Source organism: Idiotropiscis lumnitzeri, chromosome 16 (genome assembly GCF_059441095.1).
Source record: "Idiotropiscis lumnitzeri isolate Australia: NSW breed Sydney's pygmy pipehorse chromosome 16, RoL_Ilum_1.0, whole genome shotgun sequence".
NCBI lineage: Eukaryota > Metazoa > Chordata > Actinopteri > Syngnathiformes > Syngnathidae > Idiotropiscis > Idiotropiscis lumnitzeri.
This window is the reverse complement of record NC_142406.1, coordinates 16217052-16242036: the sequence shown is the minus strand read 5'-3', so window position 1 is coordinate 16242036 and position 24985 is coordinate 16217052. Positions and strand designations below refer to the sequence as shown.

The window sequence follows — 24985 nt, the reverse complement described above, 5'->3', positions numbered from 1 at the left end:
GAAAAACATTAAAAACAATATATTTTCAAACGTAATAAACAATGACCAAGAAAGAGACACGGACCCCTTTCATTTTGGTGGTGCAAAATTTCCACGACAAGCCAATGCAGTCATGACAGGCCACCGGGTGGCGCTGGTGTGCAAACGTGACGTCAGTCCTGCATGTCAATTGGAGTCAGGTGTGCTGGGAGGGTATTATCAAACACGGGTGGCGGCCGACCACGTGGCCTCTCTGCAGGTAAGTGAGCACATCAGCAAATGTTGATCGTTTGTTGCCATTTCTGAAAATGACTTCAGGAGGTACTTGGGCCTCTCTGGACAGGCGAGGGTGTACTACAAGTTGCTTGACTTTGAGCACGCTCAGAGTGGTCATAACAGCCTGCCTCATCTCTCCTGCCACATTTCCTCACCCTAACTAGCCCTACCACTTATCCAGGGGTCCCTCTCTTCTTTGAATTACTTCTCGCCTCCCTGTTCCTTCTGCCTCCCCCACTTTGTCCTGCTGCTTCTTCTCTCACACTCCTCTCTGTCCTGCCCTTTCTTCCCTAAACCTGCCGCTCTCCCACCCACTTTCCCTGTCTCCTCTCCCACCTGTCTTTCCTGCCTCCCTCTTCCCTGACCTGCCACCACCACCCTCTTCCTTGTCCTTCCTCCCCCCTCTCTCACCTGCCACCCCCCGCCCACTTTCCTGCTCTGCTACTCACGTTTCCTGTCTCCCCCTCCCCTGACCTGCTATCCTACTTTCTCACCTAGCTATCTCTTTCCTGACTTGACTCTGCCCACCCTCTCTGATCTGACTGCCTCCTTTCCTGCCTCCCCCCCATGCTCTTCCCTGACCTGCCTGGCCCCTCCCACTTCCCTGACCTTCCTGGGCCCTCCCTTCCGTCTTCTGTGGCTGCCTTGCCTGTGTCTGGATTTGAACCCAGGTACTTTAGGATCCCAACCCGTGTCTCTGACCACCAGGCCACGAGAGGAACGAAATGGGCTGCACCGCATGTGCTTTTGTCTTTCCCAAGCTGACAACGCCCATTTTTGAAGACATGGACAAGGAGTGGCATTTCCTGCCAGGTCACTCATGGCTGAGAGGTTATTGTTCGGCGTTGGGGATCCTGAGATCTGGGTTCAAATCCTGCCGGGTTTCATTTAAGGTTCATCTCATCAGATTCATGTTATGCATGTGTGCCTCGGGTTGCATATATGTAGTTTTTACACGTTTGTGGACTGAGATACACTTTTGTAAATGATTTTGCAACAGTAATAGAATAACCCAATAAATTATTGTGGCGTGAAATTTTAGCAACACCTTCGAAGTGAATCAGATGCTAAAAAGTACGACAGTCTGGCTGTCATGACAACACTACTTCGTCTTCAGGCGCTACGTTGTCGCCATCTTCTGGTCAATTATAGAAATGCTTGCGGTGAATCCCAAATAGTGTTTTTTGCAACAATTTCCACGGCAGGCCAAAGCAGTCATTTTGATCGGTACCAAGTGACGCGAGTGTGCGATATGCCGTTGAAAAGGGAAGAAGGATGTTGGCATGGATTGGCGGACGTGACGAACAGGCCGACAGGTCAATTTGGCGGACGTGACGTCAGGCCGACAGGTCAATTTGGCGGACGTGACGTCTGGCCTGCAGGTCAATTGGCGCCAGGTGTGGACGAAGCCAGTCATCAAGAACAGGCCGCGGCAAGATGGCGACGGATCGCCTGACGGTCCTCAGCTAAGTGAACACACGAGCAAATGTTTGTCGTTTGTAGCTGTTTCTCACGATGCCATTTTCCTTCTTGCACGGTTAGCAGACTTGAGGAACAAAACTGCGTTTGAGGTTTGAGCACAACACGTCACAATTCACTTCCTTTTGCTTGATTTCGCGCGTTGTGCTCTTTGTTTGGTGACGCGCTTTCAAATGTTTTTTGGTATTTATTGTTGATAGGAGCATTTTATAATATAGCTCTGGGCCGCATCCTTGTCAATTTGGGCGGACGTGACGTCGGGCCTGCAGGTCGATTGGAGCCAGGTGTGGACGAAGCTAATCGTCAAGAACAGGACGCAGACGCCAAGATGGCGCCGGACCGCGTGACCGTCCTCAGTTAAGTGAACACACGAGCAAATGTTTGTCGTTTGTTTGCCGTTTTGCTTCTTGCATGATTTGCACACTTGAGCACAGCACGTCACAATTCACTTCCTTTTGTTTGATTTAGCACATTATTCCCTTTCTTTGGTGCCGGGCTTTCAAACGTTGTTTTGTTTGTTTTATCGTAGCATTTTATACCATCGCTCTGAGGTGCACCTTGGACAATTTGCCTGCAGGTCGATTGGAGCCAGGTGAGGACGAAGCTAATCGTCAAGAACAGGCCGCAGACGAGGCAAGATGGCGTCGGACCGCGTGACCGTCCTCAGCTAAGTGAACACACGAGCAAATGTTTGTCGTTTGTTTGCCATTTTGCTTCTTGCATGATTTGCGCACTTGAGCACAGCATGTCACAATTCACTTCCCTTTGCTTGATTTTACGCATTGTGCTTTCTATTCCTTGCAGCGCTTTCAAAATGTTTTTGTTTGTTTTTAATGCTGGCCAGCTCTTTTTGCTTTGTGTCTTAAGTGTGGTAAATTACACATTTGATGACTTTGTTCTTGAGAAGTGAACTGTTTCTTTTTACTAATTGTTGCTGTGTATTGCATATGATTCATTTTATTTCAGGTGCTATAAATAACCTTTTTTATTTTTGACTTCCTTCTCTGGTCTCATGACGTTTACTGTCATGGTAAAAAATAAAAATATGGTTTTGTCCCCTCACCTCATCTGAGGGAGGCAATTGCATTTGTAACTTTTTTTTTTTTAATCCATGGGCTGAAGTATTTATTCTCAGATGTGCAATTTCCTTGTCTTTTTTTTTTTTTGCAAACTTGTGAATGTGATTTTTGTCTAATGCTTGACGCCTGTTGTCAATACTTCACATTAAAAAGCTTTTTTGCGCCAACTGCAATCAAAAATTGCGACTTTATTCTTCCATTGCCGGTTGATTTATGACCAACGCGTACCTCGCAACCGTTCATTTCTCCAATTTCCGGTCGGGGGACACTTTGATCCGATTTGGACCACAACTTGGACTTGTAACTTGACTCCGTTTGTGGATCACCTGTCCAATTTGAGGTAAGTTTTGTCAAAAAGAAAAATTGTACCGTCTTATTGTGCACGTGTCGCGTTAAAATGAAGAGTTAAAGTACCGTTTAAAAGTATTTTTTGAGATTTACACGTTTGGTTTGATGGTTTTTCGCTAAAGTCGGCCACCAAAACGTATTTGCCGTCATAAATACGATGCATTATCTCAACGGCTTTCAACCGTGCATTTTCTTTAGCAAGCGCCGATCGAGTTCGTATTTGTCATCCAAAATGAACGTGTCGGGATATCAACTTAACTTCTCTTGTTTCTCTGCAGAGCTGAAAATGAACGCGGCAGCCTTCAATACAAAGCAAGCGGGAGGACCTCGGACCAGCGGAAAATAAATTGGCGTCAAGTTTCAGCTCCTGCGTGGCATTTCTGGACACACCGAATTCACGAGAATGTCTGCTCTTGTCTAAAGTGTTTTCCTTTTTTGTCCCTCTCCGTCTTTGCCATACTGTGTAATAAAATAAAGTTGGTCGTTCACAAGTAAGGGTGCGTGTGTGTTTTGCAGGCTGGAAGAGGAGCCGACTGGCACGAGTAAAAGGAGCGATTCGGCGTCAAGCGGCACGCCAAAGTCCACCTTGTGTGGGCAACATGTGAACAGGACTGGGTGGAGTGTTGAGCTCTGGGGTGCGCCTTGGTTGACTTTGGTTCTGGATGCCAATTGTGTGCCGTGCTGGCAAAGTTGTCTCGAAATGAGGGCAGGTGTCGAGAGCGGATTGTTGTTGGACTCGAGATGGTCGCTCGTTGTAGCTTGTCTGGATCCAGAGCAGTTGTTTTCTTGTGAGACGATGGCAATCGAAAGCCGGAGTGTGCCGTGTAGACTTTGAGGGCCGACTCCGTCATATTGCTCGACACGATCCTCTCCTCTCTCTCTCTGTGTTTCAGGATTGTGGAGCCACCGGATTTGCTGAGGGGCAACAAGAGGACCTGGACCAGGGTCACGAGTACATCCGCAAGTGTCGGGAGGCGGGCCGAACTGCTCCTCCTGGTATTCCGTCTTGAGTTTGCCGATGACTTGTGCATGACATGGATTTGATTGACAGTCACTTTGAATAAAAGCCGTCACTCTTGGACTTGCGGGGATTTTTTTACGTGTCAAGAACGCGGGGGGGGGGCGTGAAACCAGTCGAGCGTTTATAGCGTACATTGCATTCAACTTCCAACAAATTTGAAGCTCATGTCTGACTGCCAACATACAGAAAAGTCAAAACATGATTTCTAGTTTGTGATGAAGCGCACCTTTCATCTTTTTTGTTATACACTGGTTGACCAAAGTGGACAACTTGGATGATCTCATGCAAATGCAACATTCGAGTTATTCAAAGGTATTTGAAGTTGAGATGGTTACAAATTGTGTCAAAATCATTTTTCTGCCTTTACTGTTGGCTTTGGGCAGCAGGAAAAGTGCATTTTTCTTCTCAGATTAAAGGAAAATTGTTACAAGTAACAAATGAGAATGCAAAATAAAGCGCATGTAGCAATATTTTTCCATCAATTGTGTTGACAATCTTGATGCCTCGGATCACATTTCAGGCCTTAATTTACTTTTTTTATGACGTGCAAAAGGATCAAAAAGCTGACGTCGCTATGAACGCTTGGTCGCCACAAACCGTTTATCTTCACGAGGGTCGCGGGCGTGCCGGAACCTCTCCCGTCGTCGTTGGCGACATCCTAAATCGGCTGCAAGCCATTGTCAGGACACACAAACAATCTTTCAGATGATGGAACCCGTTTCAAGTTTGACTTGTTGTCTTAAGGTGCTTTTATTTTTTTCCTCCAAGGCCTTATTGTCAAGAAATTTTAAGAACATTTTCTCCCTCCCCAAAGTTTAAAGTAGACCACTTGAAATCACTTCACATTTTAATCCAAGTACACAGGCACAAAGAGAAAACGGGAGCTTGACAATTTGCATACAAACATGTCCACATACAATATTTCAGACGCCATTTTGGTCACAAGCGTTGACGGGTCTGGCCGCAGCCACCATTTCCAAGCCCGCAGCGTGGACACGACGGTGGTGGAGAATATTGTCATGGGCTGAGAATGGTGGCTGCAACCAAACGCGCGCGGCTCGGACAGGAAAAGAAACCCCTTCATGCAGTTAGTGTTGGTCAGTGCACACCCAGTGAGTTAGTGACCGAGCGGAGACAAACACACCAAAGGAAGAACAAAGAAATACAATCGGCGCAGAGTTGGCGCTTTGCTCTCCAAGTGGCGCCGTCGCATCTGCACCTCTCGTCTGGGAACGCTACGGAGAAAAGAGACAAGACTCGTCTTACGATGCGTTGGCATCCATTTCATTGCGCACTGGCCTCAAAAGCGAGCTGTTCATCTTGCAATCGTTCCTCTTCCTCTGATGGCAGCCCGGCGACAAGAACGATGGGCATCATGTGCCACTTGAGGACCCGCCTTCCATTTTGTGACCTTTCTCCAGCTCCTTCGCCACCTTGCAAAACAAGCACATTGACGCACAACATTTTTTTTTAATTCATTTTTCAAGACGAGTGTTCATAACCATGTTCAGGTTCTCCACGATGCCTCCCGTCCCAACCGGCGTCCTCGTCACCCTGCAAATAAATAAGACAGTTCATCGACCGAGTGCGGGTGGCTTTATTGGTCAATGTACTTCTCACCTTGGTCCAACTTGCTCTTGGTGGCGCCGGTCCGGTCGGGGGCCTCCACAATCCTGAAACCAACCGACACGAAAGCAAAGTGACTTCCTCAAAGCAAAAGCTGCTCTGGATCCAGACAAGCCAAACAACGCCAACATTTCTTGCCAAAAGCACTCAAGCGACACGAGTCCAACCATCGGCTCGAAAAACACACTCCATACCTGCCCTCATCACCGTCAGACCTTTCCGAGCACAAAACGACGACGAGCTTCCCTCGCTACACTGCCCCCTCCTGGTCACCATTTGCAAGCGCCCCTCGGACACATTCCACTTGATTCTTCATTTGTGGAACGACTCCTTTTCCTGCAAGCCAAAAATTGGGTGACCTCCACCCGACGACGTCCTTTTTTTTTTCCAGTCAATGGTCGTCGGTTTTGTGACCTTTGTCCAGCCTTTCCTCTTCCACCCTACGAAACAAGCACACAAATTTCATCCCGGTGCTTTTGTCCTTTCTCCGCCTCCATCCTGCAACAAGTCAAGTGCATTTGCAATCGTCCTTTATTCACAAGAGAGTCTCCAAAAGAGCCCGTTTGAGCGGGCTTGGCGGAAGAAACCTGGAAAAATGACCGGAGCGCGAGGGACCCATCCCCTTCCGGGATGAGCGGGCTGCAACGGAGACGGCAACATGATACAATGTCGAGCAAAACAACAGACTCCATTTCAGGAATCCAAACATTGCACCGAGACTCCACACGAGCAGTTCTTCGAGACCTGGACCTGTCAAACGAGGCCAAAACAGCCAAGGAAGGTGGCGGGCGAGTCAGCGACCTGATTGGAGCGTCAACTTTGTGGCGTTCCATCGTCCGTCCTGCAAAAGGCAGAATGTGCAATTCGTGGCGTGCCGCTCACTGGATTGCGCACGTGTAGAATTTTAACCGTCGGCCGGTGGGTCTCGGCGCCTCTCGGACCATCCCGCGCCGACGCCGCCTTACGACAACCTGGCGAGGCAGGGGGGGGGGGGGGGGACAAGTCCAAGAGTGACTGTCAATCAAATCCATGTCATGCACAAGTCATCGGCAAACTCAAGACGGAATACCAGGAGGAGCAGTTCGGCCCGCCTCCCGACACTTGCGGATGTACTCGTGACCCTGGTCCAGGTCCTCTTGTTGCCCCTCAGCAAATCCGGTGGCTCCACAATCCTGAAACACAGAGAGAGAGGAGAGGATCGTGTCGAGCAATATGACGGAGTCGGCCCTCAAAGTCTACACGGCACACTCCGGCTTTCGATTGCCATCGTCTCACAAGAAAACAACTGCTCTGGATCCAGACAAGCTACAACGAGCGACCATCTCGAGTCCAACAACAATCCGCTCTCGACACCTGCCCTCATTTCGAGACAACTTTGCCAGCACGGCACACAATTGGCATCCAGAACCAAAGTCAACCAAGGCGCACCCCAGAGCTCAACACTCCACCCAGTCCTGTTCACATGTTGCCCACACAAGGTGGACTTTGGCGTGCCGCTTGACGCCGAATCGCTCCTTTTACTCGTGCCAGTCGGCTCCTCTTCCAGCCTGCAAAACACACACGCACCCTTACTTGTGAACGACCAACTTTATTTTATTACACAGTATGGCAAAGACGGAGAGGGACAAAAAAGGAAAACACTTTAGACAAGAGCAGACATTCTCGTGAATTCGGTGTGTCCAGAAATGCCACGCAGGAGCTGAAACTTGACGCCAATTTATTTTCCGCTGGTCCGAGGTCCTCCCGCTTGCTTTGTATTGAAGGCTGCCGCGTTCATTTTCAGCTCTGCAGAGAAACAAGAGAAGTTAAGTTGATATCCCGACACGTTCATTTTGGATGACAAATACGAACTCGATCGGCGCTTGCTAAAGAAAATGCACGGTTGAAAGCCGTTGAGATAATGCATCGTATTTATGACGGCAAATACGTTTTGGTGGCCGACTTTAGCGAAAAACCATCAAACCAAACGTGTAAATCTCAAAAAATACTTTTAAACGGTACTTTAACTCTTCATTTTAACGCGACACGTGCACAATAAGACGGTACAATTTTTCTTTTTGACAAAACTTACCTCAAATTGGACAGGTGATCCACAAACGGAGTCAAGTTACAAGTCCAAGTTGTGGTCCAAATCGGATCAAAGTGTCCCCCGACCGGAAATTGGAGAAATGAACGGTTGCGAGGTACGCGTTGGTCATAAATCAACCGGCAATGGAAGAATAAAGTCGCAATTTTTGATTGCAGTTGGCGCAAAAAAGCTTTTTAATGTGAAGTATTGACAACAGGCGTCAAGCATTAGACAAAAATCACATTCACAAGTTTGCAAAAAAAAAAAAAGACAAGGAAATTGCACATCTGAGAATAAATACTTCAGCCCATGGATTAAAAAAAAAAGTTACAAATGCAATTGCCTCCCTCAGATGAGGTGAGGGGACAAAACCATATTTTTATTTTTTACCATGACAGTAAACGTCATGAGACCAGAGAAGGAAGTCAAAAATAAAAAAGGTTATTTATAGCACCTGAAATAAAATGAATCATATGCAAAAGAGCTGGCCAGCATCAACAACAAACAAAAACATTTTGAAAGCGCTGCAAGGAATAGAAAGCACAATGCGCAAAATCAAGCAAAGGGAAGTGAATTGTGACATGCTGTGCTCAAGTGCGCAAATCATGCAAGAAGCAAAATGGCAAACAAACGACAAACATTTGCTCGTGTGTTCACTTAGCTGAGGACGGTCACGCGGTCCGACGCCATCTTGCCGCGTCTGCGGCCTGTTCTTGACGATTAGCTTCGTCCTCACCTGGCTCCAATCGACCTGCAGGCAAATGGACCAAGGTGCACATCAGAGCGATGGTATAAAATGCTACTTTAAATTAAAAAACAAACAAAACAACGTTTGAAAGCGCGGCACCAAACAAAGAGAATAATGTGCTAAATCAAACAAAAGGAAGTGAATTGTGACGTGCTGTGCTCAAGTGTGCAAATCATGCAAGAAGCAAAACGGCAAACAAACGACAAACATTTGCTCGTGTGTTCACTTAACTGAGGACGGTCACGCGGTCCGGCGCCATCTTGGCGTCTGCGTCCTGGTCTTGACGATTAGCTTCGTCCACACCTGGCTCCAATCGACCTGCAGGCCCGACGTCACGTCCGCCCAAATTGACAAGGATGCGGCCCAGAGCTATATTATAAAATGCTCCTATCAACAATAAATACCAAAAAACATTTGAAAGCGCGTCACCAAACAAAGAGCACAACGCGCGAAATCAAGCAAAAGGAAGTGAATTGTGACGTGTTGTGCTCAAACCTCAAACGCAGTTTTGTTCCTCAAGTCTGCTAACCGTGCAAGAAGGAAAATGGCATCGTGAGAAACAGCGACAAACGACAAACATTTGCTCGTGTGCTCACTTAGCTGAGGACCGTCAGGCGATCCGTCGCCATCTTGCCGCGGCCTGTACTTGATGACTGGCTTCGTCCACACCTGGCGCCAATTGACCTGCAGGCCTGACGTCACGTCCGCCCAAATTGACCTGTCGGCCTGACGTCACGTCCGCCAAATTGACCTGTCGGCCTGTTCGTCACGTCCCCCAATCCATGCCAACATCCTTCTTCCCTTTTCAACGGCATATCGCACACTCGCGTCACTTGGTACCGATCAAAATGACTGCTTTGGCCTGCCGTGGAAATTGTTGCAAAAAACACTATTTGGGATTCACCGCAAGCATTTCTATAATTGACCAGAAGATGGCGACAACGAAGCGCCTGAAGACGATATAGTGTTGTCATGACAGCCAGACTGTCGTACTTTTTAGCATCTGATTCACTTCGAAGGTGTTGCTAAAATTTCACGCCACAATAATTTATTGGGTTATTTTATTACTGCAGCAAAATCATTTACAAAAGTGTATTCAGTCCACATGAGTAAAATCAAGCCATTTATTTGTTCATTTTGAAACATACAAACATCATTTGTATCACCTGAATAGACGTCATTTCTTCCAGAAGAGTCATAGAAATACATGGTTTTAATCAACAGTAAAAATCGACCCCCCCCAAAAAAAAAAAAAAAAAAAAGCCAAATAACATTTATTTTCGCTCTTTTAAAATCATTTTACAAATACATTTTTTTAAGTCATATTTTCCACACTGGATGCCCAAAAAGGCAAAGATGCTGCTTTCAATTCACACATTTCACTATTCTTGTTCTTAAATGTCAAAGTCATGCAAGATCTAATCGACATTGAAACTTACAATTGGAAGGAAAGGACGGCAAAACTAAACACACTTCGCCCGCGCACTTTAAGAGCCGACGAACAACACATTAAGGCAACGGAATCAAATTCCCACGGTCGGTTGTTTTTTGTATTTTACATAAAGTTGCTCGCACTTTACAGTAACAACAAATTTAAAAATAAAAAAATCCTCACAGATGCCACGTTCAGGTGAGGCACAATCGCGCGATGGTTAAAAAGTGGCAAAAAATCTCATTTCGGAACTGAAACAAGTTTCACCGTGAGATGATAAGTGCAAAATGTCGTTACTTGATCAGCTGATTCCACTTTGCACTTATTTCGATTACACTCAATTTAGTCCATTTAAAAAATTATTTTAAATGAGTTTTAACCGCATTTTTTTTTTTTACATGAAATCCCTCAAAGGAAATTCAATTGACTTCACTAAACAGTAAATTGAATATTACAGATTTTTTTTTTTTTTACAAGAACAGTATGGAAGTAATTCAATCAAAGTGTAAACAAAAAAAGTGCAAAAAAAAATGTTCTCAATAAATGATAAAAATGACATCAAAAGTCCAGTGTGCAGCAAAAATAGTGCAAATTAGGCTCAAGTCCAGAGGACACGCTCCTTGCCTCATCCCAACATTTTGCGTCGCCCATCTTCTTCTTCTTCTTATCAATAATTAGATTAAAAAATGTTTTCCAGAAAGAAGCTGCTCATTATTGCATATTGACAAATTCCACAATCATTTGCATAAAAAGCTTGGAAACGGAGTCGTCGGGTGATTTTTAGGTTTCCCTTCGGACCTTTTTCTTGTCTTTTTTTGCTGTCTCCAACGCGTTTTGCTCGGGTCGCTCTAGGCAAACACAAATGGGACGGGTTCAACATGCTCACTCGCTCTTTTAGTTTTTCAAGAAAAATTCTGACTTACTCCGAGATGATGACATGCTCGGCTTTTTGGGGGGAGCCACGAGAAGATCTTCAGCTTTTGGTAGCGAGTGTACCGCCTAATATTGGTCAACCAAAACACTTTCATTTCAAAAGATTTTTTTTTTTTTTTTTTTTTTTTTTAAATCAGATCATCTCCAAATCTGATGGAACGCAGCTGAAATTTTTCTACTGAGGGGAAGATTAAATTTAAACCCTTTAGGAGGTCAGCTGACATCTAAGTTCAGCAATAACAAGCAAAAATCCAGTTCCATCAAAAGACAAATTTTAAGACGCTGAAGAAAACTTTGCAGATTTTTTTTTCTTTTTGTCAATATGATCGCTTATGATGATGTAATAACCAAAACATGTCTTGCCTGAGCCTCAGGAGTGGCCTCCTCCATGCACGTCTTCTTCTTTTTCCTCTTCTTCTTGGACTTTGTGGCGCCCCCTGCTGGATCCTCACCATCCTTCTGACCCTCTGACACCTACAACATCACCGGCATAGATTTGTTCAAAAAGAAAAACAAATCTGGCGTGGTCGCAGTCACGACTTTCAAGAGTCAAACCTTGTAGGTCGAGGTCCTTTCCTTGAGCTGAGTCAGCGGCCTCGTCACCACAGGAGGCTCCTCGTAGTTGCCCCAGTGCTCCGCGGGGGCGCTCCAGTCGGAGCTGGGGTCGGCGCCGTCTGCGGCAGAGACACGTTTAATCGAGTTTGCGTTTGCCTTAAGATCCCGCGTGACAGGTTGGCCGCGTTCAGAATATTTGACCACGTTGCGACCTCTATTGTGAAACTCAGGTCTCCGCTTGCTTCAAGGCCCCAAGTCTAAGAAGTTAGTATTCAAGTGGGTACATTGCAAAGAGGTTTTGAACTCATTTAATACCATTGACGGCTAAAGACGTCAAAGATCCATTTTTCTAATTTTTTTAACTCAGCTGGTAGTAAATGAGTTAAGGACACTTTTAGAACGCCATTACGGTGATTAAATTGTGAGCCACACTACGATTGCATCCGGAAGTAAAAGCGTGTGTCCATTGGAGAGGACAAGTTGAACGCACTCACTTGGACCACCCCATTCACCATCAGTTTGGGTCATCCACTGCAAATCCTCGGACTTGGACAGCGGCTCTGGCGGAGACGAGGCGGAGAGAACAGGAGGGATGGCGGTTCGGCCTTGAGACAGGAAGTGCGATGAGGCATTAATTATCTGTCCTACCTGCTGACGCGTTGAGGCGCAGCATGGGCATAGAAACCGGGTCAAGGTCCGATTTCATGTTGGCCACCCAAGTCTGAGCGCCACCTTGGGAGTCCTGGGTCCAGGACCGGTGTTCGCCTCGGGGGCGGCCGCGGGAACCCCACTTGTTCGTCTCGGTGGAAGCCATCTGGGTCGGCGGGACCTTGGCGGAAAAGTCGGTCCGCTCTCCGCCGTTGACGCCGTCGCCTCCTTTGGCGGCTGATCTCGAGTTTTGAGACTCTGGAACAAGGAGGTCCAAAGTGGGAAGACATGCCACCTCATAAGGTACACGTACGTTTATGTTGCTAAACTCAAAGTTACCATTAGCTCCTCTGTTTTTCTTCTTCACGTTGCTGATGGACTCCACGTGGCTCTTGGGAGCAGGCGTCCCTTCTGGGCCACTGAAGGACTCGGTGCCCTTGTCCTTCCGCCGCTGTTGCTTCTTCTCGCGGTTACTGACTTTGGTCTCCCACGCACCTGGAAGTCAAGAAACAAAAGGACCTTGAACAATGTGCCACACATTTACAACTTGTGATAAGTGCTACACTTTGATCATTTACGCGCTTGCGTTTTAGTAAGCAACACGACGTTGGAGGTCGTTACCTTCGTCAGGTTCTTTCCCGTCATTCGTGATCACATATTGTACGGGTTTTGCACTCGTCTTGCTTTTCTTCTTGTCTTTTTTTATTTGGACAGGCGGCTGTGCTTGGGGTGCCTGTCGACAAGCACACCAACTAAAGCATAATCAGATTTTTGAGCTCAAACAGGCGACGGCAAATGTACCTTGCGGGTTTTGCCGGGAGGCGGGTGCAGCTTGGCAGGCACAACCGAAACTTTGACTTCCTGTTGCACGACCACAGCAGCAGCAACAGGCTGCCCATTGGGCTGAAGCTTCTGTTGAAATGTGACGTCAATATTACAAACATCTGCCGATACAATTATTATAGTAGTAATGTAACAATTATTTTGTGCTTATAGTTGGGAGGGTTGTTTAAAAGCATAGTATGATTAGGAGAGCTGTATATTTATAGTATTATAATCACTGTGTAATTATTTACCATGCAGACAACTTTTGTAGTCCAATTACCTTTGGCGGAATAATAAGTCATTCATGTCATGGAAGTACATGGTGCTTTTTTTGGTGGGTTTAGAAATCGAAACAGAATATATTTTAACGTGACATGTTATTATCTTTTACTCTTGAATTATAACAAAATGGTGCCCTCGTTATTGATGCAAAGAAACCGACTTATTTTATTTTAGCTCATCAAGCTATCCGACGCTCATTTGACGACTCGAACAATTAAAAACGTCAAACCTTCTCCGCTGCTTTCTTGGGGTTTCTTTTCTTCGTCTCATCCGGCTTCATCGTCTTGGTCACCGGGGTCTTGGCGACGGGTGGCCCGCCGCTGGTGCTGACCACCCGGATGCTTCGCTTCCTCTTGCTGCCGCCACCACCACCACCGCCGCCGCCACCGCAGCAGATGGCGGCGCAGGAGACCGCGAACAGGAGCAGCGCGCCGACGGCGGCCGTCGCCAGCATGAACCAGGTCGGGTACAGCTCGGGCTCCAGACCCAAGTCCAAGCCCAGGTGGCTTCGGACGTACGCTTGGCCGGAGGACAGCATGTCCTTCAGGCGGCCGGAAAGGAGCTCAGCTTCCTCCAGCGCAAAGGCTCGCCAGTCTCCTCCAGCCATTGTGGGGCTACGAATGAAGCCGAGGACCGGAGCGAGTAGCGACTAACAACTAGCGGCTAGCCAGTTAGCTGCTAGCTGTTAGCAGCCGCATGCTAAGGGAGAGGTGACGTCAGGCCTCCACATCCTGCTTTTTCTTCTTCGGTGGTGTTTTTGGCTGTCTGCTGTTGCTTCAGCGCTACCGCCCGCATTGGAGTGTGGACGCAGAGGGCGCAGAAATAAATGAGTCGAAAAACAGCCATGACGCGTAAATTAGATCACGCCATGACATTAAGTAATTACGACATTTCGTCATCCACTTATCAAAAGCAGCTCAGTATAACTGTATGTGCACAATAATAAAAAGGATTATCAATGAAAATATCATCCATCCATTATACATTTTAAATTGGACAGTAAGACATATTTATCAAATCATTCATTGCATTAACATGAGGTGGAAATGAATATTTATTCTTTAAGCAGAACTTTGTCACAGAAATTGAATACATTCAATTTATTCAAGGACCATGAAGAAAAATGGGGTCATAAATGAAAAAAAAAGGTGTCATAACTCGTGGAACATGTATTATGCAATTAATATAAATATTGTCATATTTTTCCATCTATATTCACATGCATGGTTGCAGTTTGTCCATCACATATTCACAAAATAAATGTCATAATTCACAAAATTGTCATAAAATCTAAATATTTGAGGAAATGCATTCTGCTCGACATGATTAAAAAATTGTTGTGATTTATTCTGTTGAAATGTTTAACAGCTTGTAAAACTACTTTGTGTGTAGTATTTAAGCACAAGAAATTTAATATAAGGCTTCAATATTGATAAATGTGTTGGAATAATTAATTTGAATCATTTTGAATTAAATTGATCATGTCGTATTATTATTCTGATATATTTACCTTGCAAGATTCGCTTCTGCTTTCAATTGATCTAACAGCTGGACGACACCAAAAACCTGCTGAGCACTGAGAACAAAGGAGGAACGAAGCCTAAAAAAAATAAATTAAAAAAAAAAAAATAGTTGAATTTCAGATTGGAAACAATTGGAAAGATAGAGTAGCTAATCTCAGTTTACAGAAAACTGAGAAATCACCTGAACTGAGTTTTCTCTTCTTTGACTGCAGTGTTTTAACCTGACAAACCGTCATGATTTCTATAATAAAATTTAGGTAAGAAAATTGTTAAGTAGCCAACCGAAACACAGATGTGGATTTCATTTCACTAAAGATTTTTATTTGACCTCAAATATGAAGACACGATAAAACTATAGATGTGCAGACTGTTGATGATTTGGGTCCACACCCTAAAATGATTCCTACTTTTTTTTTAAAATATGGTCTTTAGGCCGCAGTCGGCGAGTGGTTAGCACATCTGCCTCAAAGTTCTGAATTGTGTGGTGTCCCAAAAGGACCCGGAGAAAAGTTTTGCCTTTTGGCATTTGCAAGCCTGAAAGTGCCACCAAAATAAATAAACTTAAAATGGACGTAACTTCAGAAGTCGGCGTCCAGAGTGAACTCGCAGTCCTTCCTGCTGGACATGACTCCGAATTTCTGGTACTCGCCCACTCGCTTCTCGAAGAAATTGGTCTTCCCCTCCAGCGAAATGGACTCCATGAAGTCAAACGGGTTTGCCGAGAAGTAAACCTTCAATGAAATGACAAAGAAATGAATTAACACTTCCTTCGCCTCCTTTCCGACTCGCTTCATTTATCAGGATTACCTTGGCGTGTCCCAAGTCAGTGAGGAGGTGGTCGGCCATAAACTGAATGTGCTGCTTCATGAGGGAAGAGTTGATTCCAATCAGATCCACCGGTAAGGCCTCGGTCAGAAACTCCTGACTCGGCAAAACCAGGCAAAGTCATCACTGATTATAATTTCCGAGCGTTCCGAAAAGACGCTTAATTCGGCCGACCTGCTCGATGCTAACGGCCTCGGTGATGATGGCCTTCACACGGTCCTCGGACGGCTTCTTCAGCAGGTAGCTGTACAGCAGACAGGCAAATTTGCAGTGCAGCCCCTAAAAAAAGATGGAGATCGCAACGTGAGCCGCCACAGCCTCGTCTCGCGGGAATTTGTGCGGGCAAAGGAGATGACCTCGTCCCGGCTGATGAGCTCGTTGGAGTAGGTGAGGCCCGGCATCAGACCTCTTTTCTTCAACCAAAAGATGGCGGCAAAGGAGCCGGAGAAGAAGATGCCCTCCACCGCCGCGAAGGCCACGAGTCTCTCGGCTGCCATCGCAAAAGACACGTGAGATGACGAACCGACAATTGGGACGTCGGTACGTGATGTTGTTCCGCACCAAAGGTGGACTGGCTGTCGTTGATCCACTGGAGCGCCCAGTTGGCCTTGCGCCGGACGCATGGCAGCGTTTCGATGGCGTTGAAGATCGAGTCTCTGCAAAAATTGCCAAAAGTCGGTCAACAGCGTCTTTTTCCACTTCTGCGGCCATTCGGGAACTTTTTCACTTTGCCATCACGTCCTCGATTATGGTTTGACGGTTAAAGAAGGCGCTGCAGGTGCTGCGACCACAAAAGTGGCTAAAGCGGTGCAGAGGATTGATCCCGTTTTCAAACAGCTGTGCTGCCGCTGAGCGACCGTTGAGCTGTTTTTGATGTTTTTGTGTTTGACAAAAGGGGGGCGGGGGCGGGGGTCAATAAAAGCAAAATCGGACCTTTCCTTGAGGTCGCCGATGTAGGTGTTGATGAGCATGCCGTACATCTCCGAGTGCACCGTCTCCATCAGGATTTGGAAACTGTAGAAGGAGCGCACCTCGGGGACCTGGACCTCCTGACAGAACCTCTGCACCTGGTTGCACGAGGAAACACACACACACACACAGTACAATACCCGAATAGGGTACATGACTTTAAAAAAGCGGAGTACGGCCAATATTTGAGTTTTAAAAACGTTATTGACTGCTTGCAAACGTAGTCGGTGATGCGAGAACGAGAGCTTAACTTGACTTATTAATCAGCAAACAGGATCTTCGTTAACAGCATTTCGTTTAACTAAACACATACAGGCAATACGGAATTAAACAAGATGTAAAAAATTCCAACCACTCCTTCAAAAAAAATATTGAATTCCAGTATTAACATAGATTTAATGTCAGAAATTTATTTTTGACAAGAACAAAACAACTTTTGTTCCCTGTCTTGAAAAGAAGCACACGACGACGATCAACAGAAGCCCCAATATATCCCACGACGGCTTTATTTCCAGACTTTTTTTTTCTTGTTTCCGGGCTATTGTTGCTCTGTACAAGGTTACGCTGTACCATGAAACAAGTCAAGCAGCACACCGCCCTTAATCTCACCAGGTTCTCATTGACAATGCCATCGCTGGCGGCAAAGAAGGCCAGGACGTGCGAGATGAAACGCCTCTCCTCAGGTTTGAGCCTATTCCAGTGTTTCAGGTCTTTGGAGAGATCCACCTGAAATAAGACAAAACGTTTTATGCCAGTTATTTTAGTAGTTGAGAGCGAGAATGTCGAAAAGGATGCCCACCTCTTCCACTGTCCAGAAGGACGCCTGGGCCTGCTTGTACATATCCCACACGTCGGGGTACTGGATGGGGAAGATGACGAAGCGTCTGGGGTTCTCTTGAAGCAGAGGCTCGTCCTCCTGGCAGTGAGGATCGTCGTCTTTCACGCCGTTCTGTGGAGCAAAAGATGTGTTTGTTATTGAAGCATGGATGTAAACAACATCGTACATGACACTGCGATACCATTGACACAAAAACATTGCACATTCCTTGAAAAATATAAATAATTTGATATATATATCTTCACCAACTAATATTAATTTGCCATGAGTCGGGTCTCCCAAAATAAACGCCTCCTAGTCAAGGTCAGTAAATGTCATTGCTGTTCACATGCGGACATTGAATTGTTCTGAATTATTAGAAATTCGCTTAAGCCCAATGAGCGCCTCTCTTCAAATAAAAGCCTTCCTTATTGGTTGTTCAGTTTGGTCAAGTTTCTATTTAAGAAATATTAATCACATCTTCACAAATAAACATTTCTAACACCAACGACATACGTGCAATGCAAGGCATCAACTTTTTGAGGGGTGAAATGAGTAAATCTTATGGTAATAATTATTTATGAATATTATAAAAATACAAACAAATGCCCACCAGTTTATGACGGGGGGGATTCTTTATTATTACAAGACAACAATACAAAAGGACAAGAATAAACGAACACATTAAAGTTGTAGACATTTAGGTTGATGATTAAGCACTCTAGTGCAATTCTGTGTCTTATATTTGAAGAATTCGCCAGCATAGCAGCGCCTGCTAGCTAACAGGCGTTAGCACGCAAAGCTAATCAAATCTTGTGATCGTTTTATTGTCTTACCGGTATTCCGCCAAGGTTGTCATTCAAGCGGTCCATGTCTTGAGAGCTGCTGCCCGGCGTCGGTGGCATTCCGATCACCTCGCATCGACGCCGTGCTTTTCTGAAGGTTTTTTTTTAAGCCATTTAAAGGGACGCCCTCGAACTCTGGCAAGTCTAGCGCCCCTTGGAGGCAAGCCGTCGCATTGCATGTCACGTCCGGGACACAATATTAGGTACACCACAACCACAGTCTTCGCTTTACAACCAAGCTTACATCATCACCGTCAAGAATCAATTATGAGCTGTTCACTGAACATTCACGTTGGAAGACGTGCATATTTTTTGACTTTCCCTTTGAAATTGAAAAGCCAAAGTAAAGCTTTAAAAAACAATCCAAGTGTATTTTATTAAGATTCAACTCTCTTGTTCAAAGGAAAAGATTTGTCTACAGAAATGTCTATTTTGGGACAAATATAATTATCCATCTATAATTTATATTTTAAAGACTAAACATGCTGTGAGTCATGGTGCTTTGTTAACATTTTTGCCCAAGAATCATAACAGGTGTTTATTTATTTCTACCCCCCCCCCCCCAAAAAAACATTCTATTTAATGTTATATTACAATAAGTATTTAAAATATCCAAAATAACAGTTAATGAATTTGCCGAGTGAATCCTGTCAATCACTGGTTGCCAACGTTTTTTTGTACCAAGGATCAAGAACAGGCACAACAAACAGAATGAATGATGCTGGGCGCTTGTTGGTCGGGGCCCGTGTCTAAAATCTTACATTGTTATTGTAGAATTCCAACAAAACAACAAAGTAGACGCAGGACATTTCAATTGTCAGAAATGTTTTTTTTTTGTTTTCAAACTCTTGGAGAAAAGAAAAAACTATGACACGACATACGAGGAGGATGTGATGAGCGATTGAGAGGATGGACTCGGGGATTCGGGGAGCGCGCTTGTTTGACGTCTGTTCGGCTACTGCGGATCGACGGCGATGTTATGTATACCCAAGCGGAACACATCATTCGTGCACACCCAGTTGCAGTTCTGCGGCTTCAGCATGAACACTTGGTGGAAGGCCAATGGTGGATCGTTGTCTGTCTGTCGGCAAAGAAAAAATGCGTGAGGAAAAATAAACGCAGACATAAACGACATAACTGCTCTCAATTGAAAAGAAAAAAAAAAAATCAAATAGCGGGTATACTGACATCACTTCACAGACATGATTGTTTATAAGCATATGTTGAAAATGTCATGTATTGGTCGAACCTTTTTCTTCTTCCTCAAAGACTAAGCACTGTTAGAGGAGATGCAGTATGCTGCTTACCTTTAACTGTCCAAAGACCATGATGAGGATGCTGTTGTCTATTGTAGGCTGGATATCTTGCTCTGTGACAATGTGCTTAATTTGCTGGAACGGCATACCCTGTTGGGTTCAAACACAACCATTAACAACCAAATGATGTTGAGTGTTTGTCTTCAAAATAACGTCACGAATAGTTAGCCTCAATTTGACTTTTCTGCTACAGCGCATGCAATACTTACAGTCAGTTTGCCACCGATGGCTTCCCTCCCATGGAAGAGGGTTCCTTCCCATGTCAGAGTAGCGCCTTCAGCCTAACAAATGACCAAAATACAGTGAGACCATCAGTCACTGACACGCTGCCAGCAACACTAACAGAGCAGACTCACATAAAGGTTAACCAGTTCCATCCGGTTGGTGTGATCAAACTGGTTGTAGTACCACTGCACAAAGCCTTCGCCAACTCTTTGACAGTCAATTTCACCCCCCTGCATGATTGACACGCTGGAACAGCAAAATGGAGGGGGAGTCAAAAAATATGTTGTCACATCTCAAATCTCCACAAAATAAAGACACAAAATGACTGAAAGTGATCCCATCCTAAACTATCCTGTACAAAATGTACAAAAAAAAAATCAAGTGACATGGACATCCCTACTATCATTATTTTTTTTAACTTTGCCTAGTCTGGGTTGCTCAACTAAGACCTGCATGAGGTTGCTGGTTCACGTTTTGCTATCATGTCTCTTTGATTGGCTGCCGACCAGTCTTGGGTGAAGCCCCCCCAAACAACCCCCCAACCCTCAGCTGGGATACTGGCTCCAGTACACCCGCGACTCCGGAGGCAAAGCAGTCGTAAAACTTCCAGGTTGGATGCTGTTATCGTTCAGCTTCAGTTGGCCCGCTGAAAGACGCTTGATCAATTCAAGCAGCGCCCCAAAAACAAGCCCAAATTGTTAGCATCACATGCTAACACATGCCTTGATGGCTGCCAACAGCTTACACTTGACGTTTCGCCATTCAACCACAAACAAACGTCAACAATAGACCAAATTCGATGAAATATCACAAGTCCCATTAAAGAGTATCTCTTTTAACTAGCTCATGCGGTACTCACGAGCTTTTAAGCCACTTTATTCGAGCGCCGGCAGGCAGGCCTGCATGGAAGTGATTCGGGGAGGGTCGACGTAAATGAACGACTGGCGTTCACCTCTCAACCTGTGACATCACCGACGTACTGGCCAATGACAATGCGCATGGAGCTACACGCGCGCTTTGTTCGGCTCGCCGATTCGCCCCTCATCTAGGTCACGTGACGTTTAAACTTGATGTGATTGGTCCGGCGGGTTAGTGGCCCGGCCGTTCAATGGAACAGTTTGAAACTGATTTACTACATTTCCCATAGTGCACTGCGCGTGGTTGAAATAGATTTCGTTGTTCTGCTGTTTGAGATATAGTGTTCAATGTAAATGTATTCTTGCATTGACAATAAAAGACTTCTGTTTGTAAACTAACCAGCTTTCTAGTTGTGTTTGTTGCGCGTGTATGTAAACGCAGCCAAGAGCTACAGCGTCGCAAAATTTTATTCTGCGCGTGCGCAAAACATATTCTTCTACCTGATTGGCCCTTGTTGACGAAACAGACTTCCGGGATTTTATCCGCGTAAAACATTTTTGAAACAGTCAGGAGTAACCGAAATAAACAGGATAAGTGGTGTTGATGATGAACGGCGTCACATCATACAAAACTTTAATACTTATTGACGAAAATGTGACCAAAATAAACATGCAACTTCTTAATTTTTGTTTTATTTTTTTTAGTAATCAGACGTAATCATTTTGATAAGCAATGAGGGTGACGTGACACTTATCAGGTCCACTTCTTTGCCAAAAAGCTCAGGCACTGTTTCACTATTAAGCCAAACTTAATATAGTAGTCAATGTGCTTTTTAAAATGACAAATATGCAGCCAGTAAGAAACATGAAGCTAGAAATACAATTAGTATTTTTAAATGGAAGACATGTAATACTTGAGGTCCATATTGCTCATTGTGATTGAACAGACTGATTAGACATGGATTTACAACAGCATGCACTTTTTCTTTTTGAAACAAACACGACAAACTGTACAAAAAAAAAAGCTCATGTTGGAAGATACGTCAGGCTTGTTACAAAGCTAACATCCAGCGAAAAACAAACCGTTTAGGCACTTTTAGAAAATAAAATCACTTTTTTTTTTTTTTTTTTGCTACAGTTCCATGTCACCTCACGGGGCCTCTGGTGACTTGTTGGGTATTGCTTGGCTGTGGACGTCAGTGTTGTCTTTACGCCTCTGCGGCGCGTCACTGCTCGGCCTGCTGCGACGTGACGATGTAGTCGTCTGTGCAGAACACTCGAGGGATTTCTTGATGCTGCTGATGCGGCATGGTTCTTCGCGGGCTGTTTGGTTTCTACGACAGAGCCAGAAAAAAAAAATCTAAACTGCAGAACACATATATAGCACAATAGTCTGAACTGCATGCTTGTGATATTTACAGTCGAGTGAACCTCACATTTAAGAATCCAGGCACGCTTATTGTGCGGAAGATCTTCTTGAAGGCGCCGGGTAGTGTGGTTAGTTCTCCTTCCGCCTGGGTCAACTGCTCCTCCATGGCGCCAACATTGGTTCCCACCATCTTGACAAAGTTCTGCAGGCAAATGTCAACTCTAAAATTGTGTAGGCATCACATTTGTTTCGGATGGCCACTTTGTTATCGTGCCGTGTCTTTGCCGCTGCATCACAAAGTCGCGTCAACTTGTTAGCCCTCATTTTTGCATATCTGAGGAGAGTGGACAATTTGTAACAGCTAATATTTATTGTATAGGGTTTATAAAAAAAAAAAAAAGTAATTACGGAAATCCAGTCTTTCAGTTTCAAGTCTAGTTTACCCTCCCGATATCAACAAATGTACGACAACGCCTACCTCTAACTTGTCGATACGTCTATACAGTTGTCTCATTTCCTCAGACTTCTGCTGAATTTGAGGTAGGTTCTCACTCACGATCTGTGACGTGTCGCTTCGAATCTGCAAACAAAACACATAAAAAGAGACCAACAACACTCATCTGTGACGTCTGACCTTGAGTGCCTTCACGTACCATATCCAGCATGCCGACAAACTCGTCCACTCTGGTCAGCATTTCCTCCAGGCTTTTCTCCAAGCACAGAATCTGGAGCAGGAATTGTTCACGTCAGAAAAGCGACAAGATGATCTTTGGCTGTAATTTAATAAATTAGGCTTCGATTTTCTCCAGGAAGACAGAAAAAAAAAAACACACAAGAGCCTTTGTCTTCACTTCTCACATACAATTGTGGCATCTTTACACATTCTACACATACACACTCTCACACACACACACGACCACCCTTACCTTGCAGAACAGCAACGTGATGTGTTTTATATATCCTATTCAGCATTATTTTCCATTGCACTAACTATTCTCTTATTTATCTAATTTATATATTTATCTGAATTATTGTTGTATTGCACTGGAGAGGGGAGCTCTCTAATCTCGTTGCACACTTGAGTACAATGACAATAAAGGGATTTCTGATTTATTATTCTGATGCTCGTCCATCACACATAGACTTAACATAAAAAATATATATTGTGGTTCATTCCATTAAGTGTATGTTTTATATTGGAGAAATTAAATCTTACTCAAAACGACATAACTTGAGGTATAACTCCGTCCATTAGCAGCCTTTTTTTTTTAAATTAGTGTCACAGGGTGCGTCATCCACTCGCTACGAAGAAAAAAAAAACTTGTCTTAAAGTTAATGATAATATATCATAATTCCTCAGTTTGGGCACTTTTTAGCGAAATAATGCAGCAATATAGCTTATAAATATTGCAAAAAGTGGAGCTCGACCCCTGTAAATCGACGCATTCTGCCTAGCAACAAATGATTATAGTGGGTTGCTGTCACGTGACCAGAAACAAATTCAGCTGATGAACGTCAATGAATTTACTCAACTTTCTTTCTCGCGTTAATGTTTTTTTTTTAAAGGCTCACGCACTGTTTTGATTAATATTTCAGAAACTGGAGTTAAAAAAGGCAAAAGAAAAGTACTAAGGTTTGCTAGGCACTTTTTAATGCTGGCTAAGTGCTCGTTTTTGTCGACAGTTCACCTCTTCTCCAGCTGTTGCCCTCACGTAGGACGAGTAGGCGAGAGCCGTGTGGACGAGATCCTCGTCGTTCCCTTCCGGGCCGTGCTGGGCCGTCGCTTCGTGGAGGCTCGGACCGGGCGACGCGACGACGTTCACCGCCGCGCCGAAGCTTGGGCTCTGCGACACGGTGCCGCTGCTGAGGATGTCGCTCACCATGGACAAGCTGCTGGCGCTCTGCGACACGATGCCGCTGTCCCGGCTGATTTCGGCGCTCGACTCCTCCAGGGGGGACAGCAGGCCCACCCTGTCCACGCGACGGTGCTCCATGTCGCCTGACGCGGGGAAGTGAGCTGTGATGTGACTGCCGCTGGCGCTACCGCAAAGCTCCAGCCTTGTTTTGCTAGTTGGCTGACTCAGTCACGTGGTTGAGAGGACGACGGCGAGCGCGAGGGTCAAAAAAGCATTTGCGCTCCAAGGCCAAAATGAACGGTGTGGATAATAGGAAGTTATTTATTGTTTAATGTTTGCTAAAGTCCTTTTGTGTGGATTTATTGTTTTTGTTTTATTAATCATCACACAGGTGTAAAAAAAGCTCAGTAACTTTTAATATTAAAATGGAACAGTAAAACATTTGTGCTCTGTTCTGGTGTCTAGTGTCTTACGATAATTCATTTGTGGTTGGATTTTCGGCTTTCATCGTCTTTGTTGTTGTATTATTGATAGATTGTTATACTTTACGTAAGTGCTTAGTTGCAACTGCAGCTGTTGCGAAATGCACAACATCAAGTTTTGAATACATTTGGTCATTACAGATTTTCACCGCCAGATGGCAGCCTTGATCCTTAGATAGCACAAAGTCACACTTCAGAGAGATGTGATTTTCAGGTAGAACATTTGCAAACCTTATGCCCATCAATCACAGGCGGATGCTCCTTCTTGCCAGGATGGCCGAGTGGTCTAAGGCGCCGCGTTCAGGACCCAGTCTCCCCAGGAGGCCTGGGTTCGAATCTCGAATTTCCCCATTGTGGGACTAATAAAGGCATTATTATTATTATTATTATTATTGTTTTTGGATGAACCTTCAACGTCGACAGTTTTGGAGGAGAAGGTGCAGTGGATGATGTGGATGACCTGGCCAATGCCTCCGCCCCTCCCGCCGTCCCCTTTGCACTAATCATGCTCAACATTTCTGTCTCAGATGTGCCTTTCCTCTCATTGCATTGCTTTGTCTACCCTTGTGGCATCAGAAAATAACATGCAAAGCATCCATAGG

The 24985-nt window shown here is 44.9% G+C and overlaps 5 protein-coding genes and 1 long non-coding RNA gene across 17 annotated transcripts; 1 reads left to right on the top strand and 5 right to left on the bottom strand.

The window, feature by feature from the left end:
- Positions 1-661: 661 nt before the first annotated feature.
- On the top strand, positions 662-2993 carry LOC148321809 (uncharacterized). Its single transcript, XR_015839412.1, has 3 exons — positions 662-1826; positions 1935-2090; positions 2312-2993. It is a non-coding gene; the product is annotated as an uncharacterized LOC148321809 (long non-coding RNA).
- A 2018-nt stretch (positions 2994-5011) lies between these two features.
- LOC148321808 (uncharacterized) lies at positions 5012-9550 on the bottom strand. 10 transcript variants are annotated; one of them, XM_088319529.1, is made up of 9 exons: positions 9221-9549; positions 9120-9145; positions 8856-8993; positions 6878-8627; positions 6003-6779; positions 5803-5855; positions 5685-5736; positions 5523-5615; positions 5012-5419 (listed from the first exon to the last, which is right to left on the bottom strand). In XM_088319529.1, the coding sequence occupies exons 5-9, from the start codon at positions 6082-6084 to the stop codon at positions 5271-5273; spliced, it is 429 nt and encodes a 142-aa protein (XP_088175655.1). In that variant the 5' UTR covers positions 6085-6779; positions 6878-8627; positions 8856-8993; positions 9120-9145; positions 9221-9549; the 3' UTR covers positions 5012-5270. The 10 variants fall into 10 exon arrangements, with proteins under 10 accessions (XP_088175655.1, XP_088175650.1, XP_088175652.1 ...); XM_088319524.1 differs by having other exon boundaries at positions 6003-6248; positions 6610-6779; positions 6878-9011; positions 9120-9549; XM_088319526.1 differs by having other exon boundaries at positions 6003-6248; positions 6691-6779; positions 6878-9011; positions 9120-9549.
- Positions 9551-9719: 169 nt separating this feature from the next.
- On the bottom strand, positions 9720-14086 carry mtdha (metadherin a). Its single transcript, XM_088318264.1, has 10 exons — positions 13529-14086; positions 12994-13104; positions 12814-12925; positions 12532-12687; positions 12193-12450; positions 12039-12104; positions 11545-11663; positions 11353-11463; positions 10980-11055; positions 9720-10904 (listed from the first exon to the last, which is right to left on the bottom strand). The coding sequence occupies exons 1-10, from the start codon at positions 13904-13906 to the stop codon at positions 10837-10839; spliced, it is 1455 nt and encodes a 484-aa protein (XP_088174390.1). The 5' UTR covers positions 13907-14086; the 3' UTR covers positions 9720-10836.
- Positions 14087-14335: 249 nt separating this feature from the next.
- rrm2b (ribonucleotide reductase M2 b) lies at positions 14336-18494 on the bottom strand. The gene is made up of 9 exons (XM_088318265.1): positions 18270-18494; positions 17416-17565; positions 17226-17342; positions 16581-16714; positions 16209-16303; positions 16004-16137; positions 15822-15926; positions 15630-15743; positions 14336-15553 (listed from the first exon to the last, which is right to left on the bottom strand). The coding sequence occupies exons 1-9, from the start codon at positions 18336-18338 to the stop codon at positions 15401-15403; spliced, it is 1071 nt and encodes a 356-aa protein (XP_088174391.1). The 5' UTR covers positions 18339-18494; the 3' UTR covers positions 14336-15400.
- Positions 18495-19092: 598 nt separating this feature from the next.
- On the bottom strand, positions 19093-20827 carry LOC148321805 (nuclear transport factor 2-like). Of its 3 annotated transcripts, none has more exons than XM_088318268.1 (5): positions 20679-20827; positions 19951-20065; positions 19804-19875; positions 19586-19684; positions 19093-19359 (listed from the first exon to the last, which is right to left on the bottom strand). In XM_088318268.1, exons 2-5 carry the CDS (start codon positions 20053-20055, stop codon positions 19234-19236), a joined length of 402 nt encoding a protein of 133 aa, XP_088174394.1. In that variant the 5' UTR covers positions 20056-20065; positions 20679-20827; the 3' UTR covers positions 19093-19233. The 3 variants fall into 3 exon arrangements, with proteins under 3 accessions (XP_088174394.1, XP_088174392.1, XP_088174393.1); XM_088318266.1 differs by having other exon boundaries at positions 20542-20681; XM_088318267.1 differs by having other exon boundaries at positions 19093-19355; positions 20542-20681.
- Positions 20828-21349: 522 nt separating this feature from the next.
- bloc1s4 (biogenesis of lysosomal organelles complex 1 subunit 4) lies at positions 21350-24156 on the bottom strand. Its single transcript, XM_088319202.1, has 5 exons — positions 23734-24156; positions 22699-22770; positions 22524-22625; positions 22113-22247; positions 21350-22010 (listed from the first exon to the last, which is right to left on the bottom strand). The coding sequence occupies exons 1-5, from the start codon at positions 24037-24039 to the stop codon at positions 21903-21905; spliced, it is 723 nt and encodes a 240-aa protein (XP_088175328.1). The 5' UTR covers positions 24040-24156; the 3' UTR covers positions 21350-21902.
- Between the last annotated feature and the right edge of the window lie 829 nt (positions 24157-24985).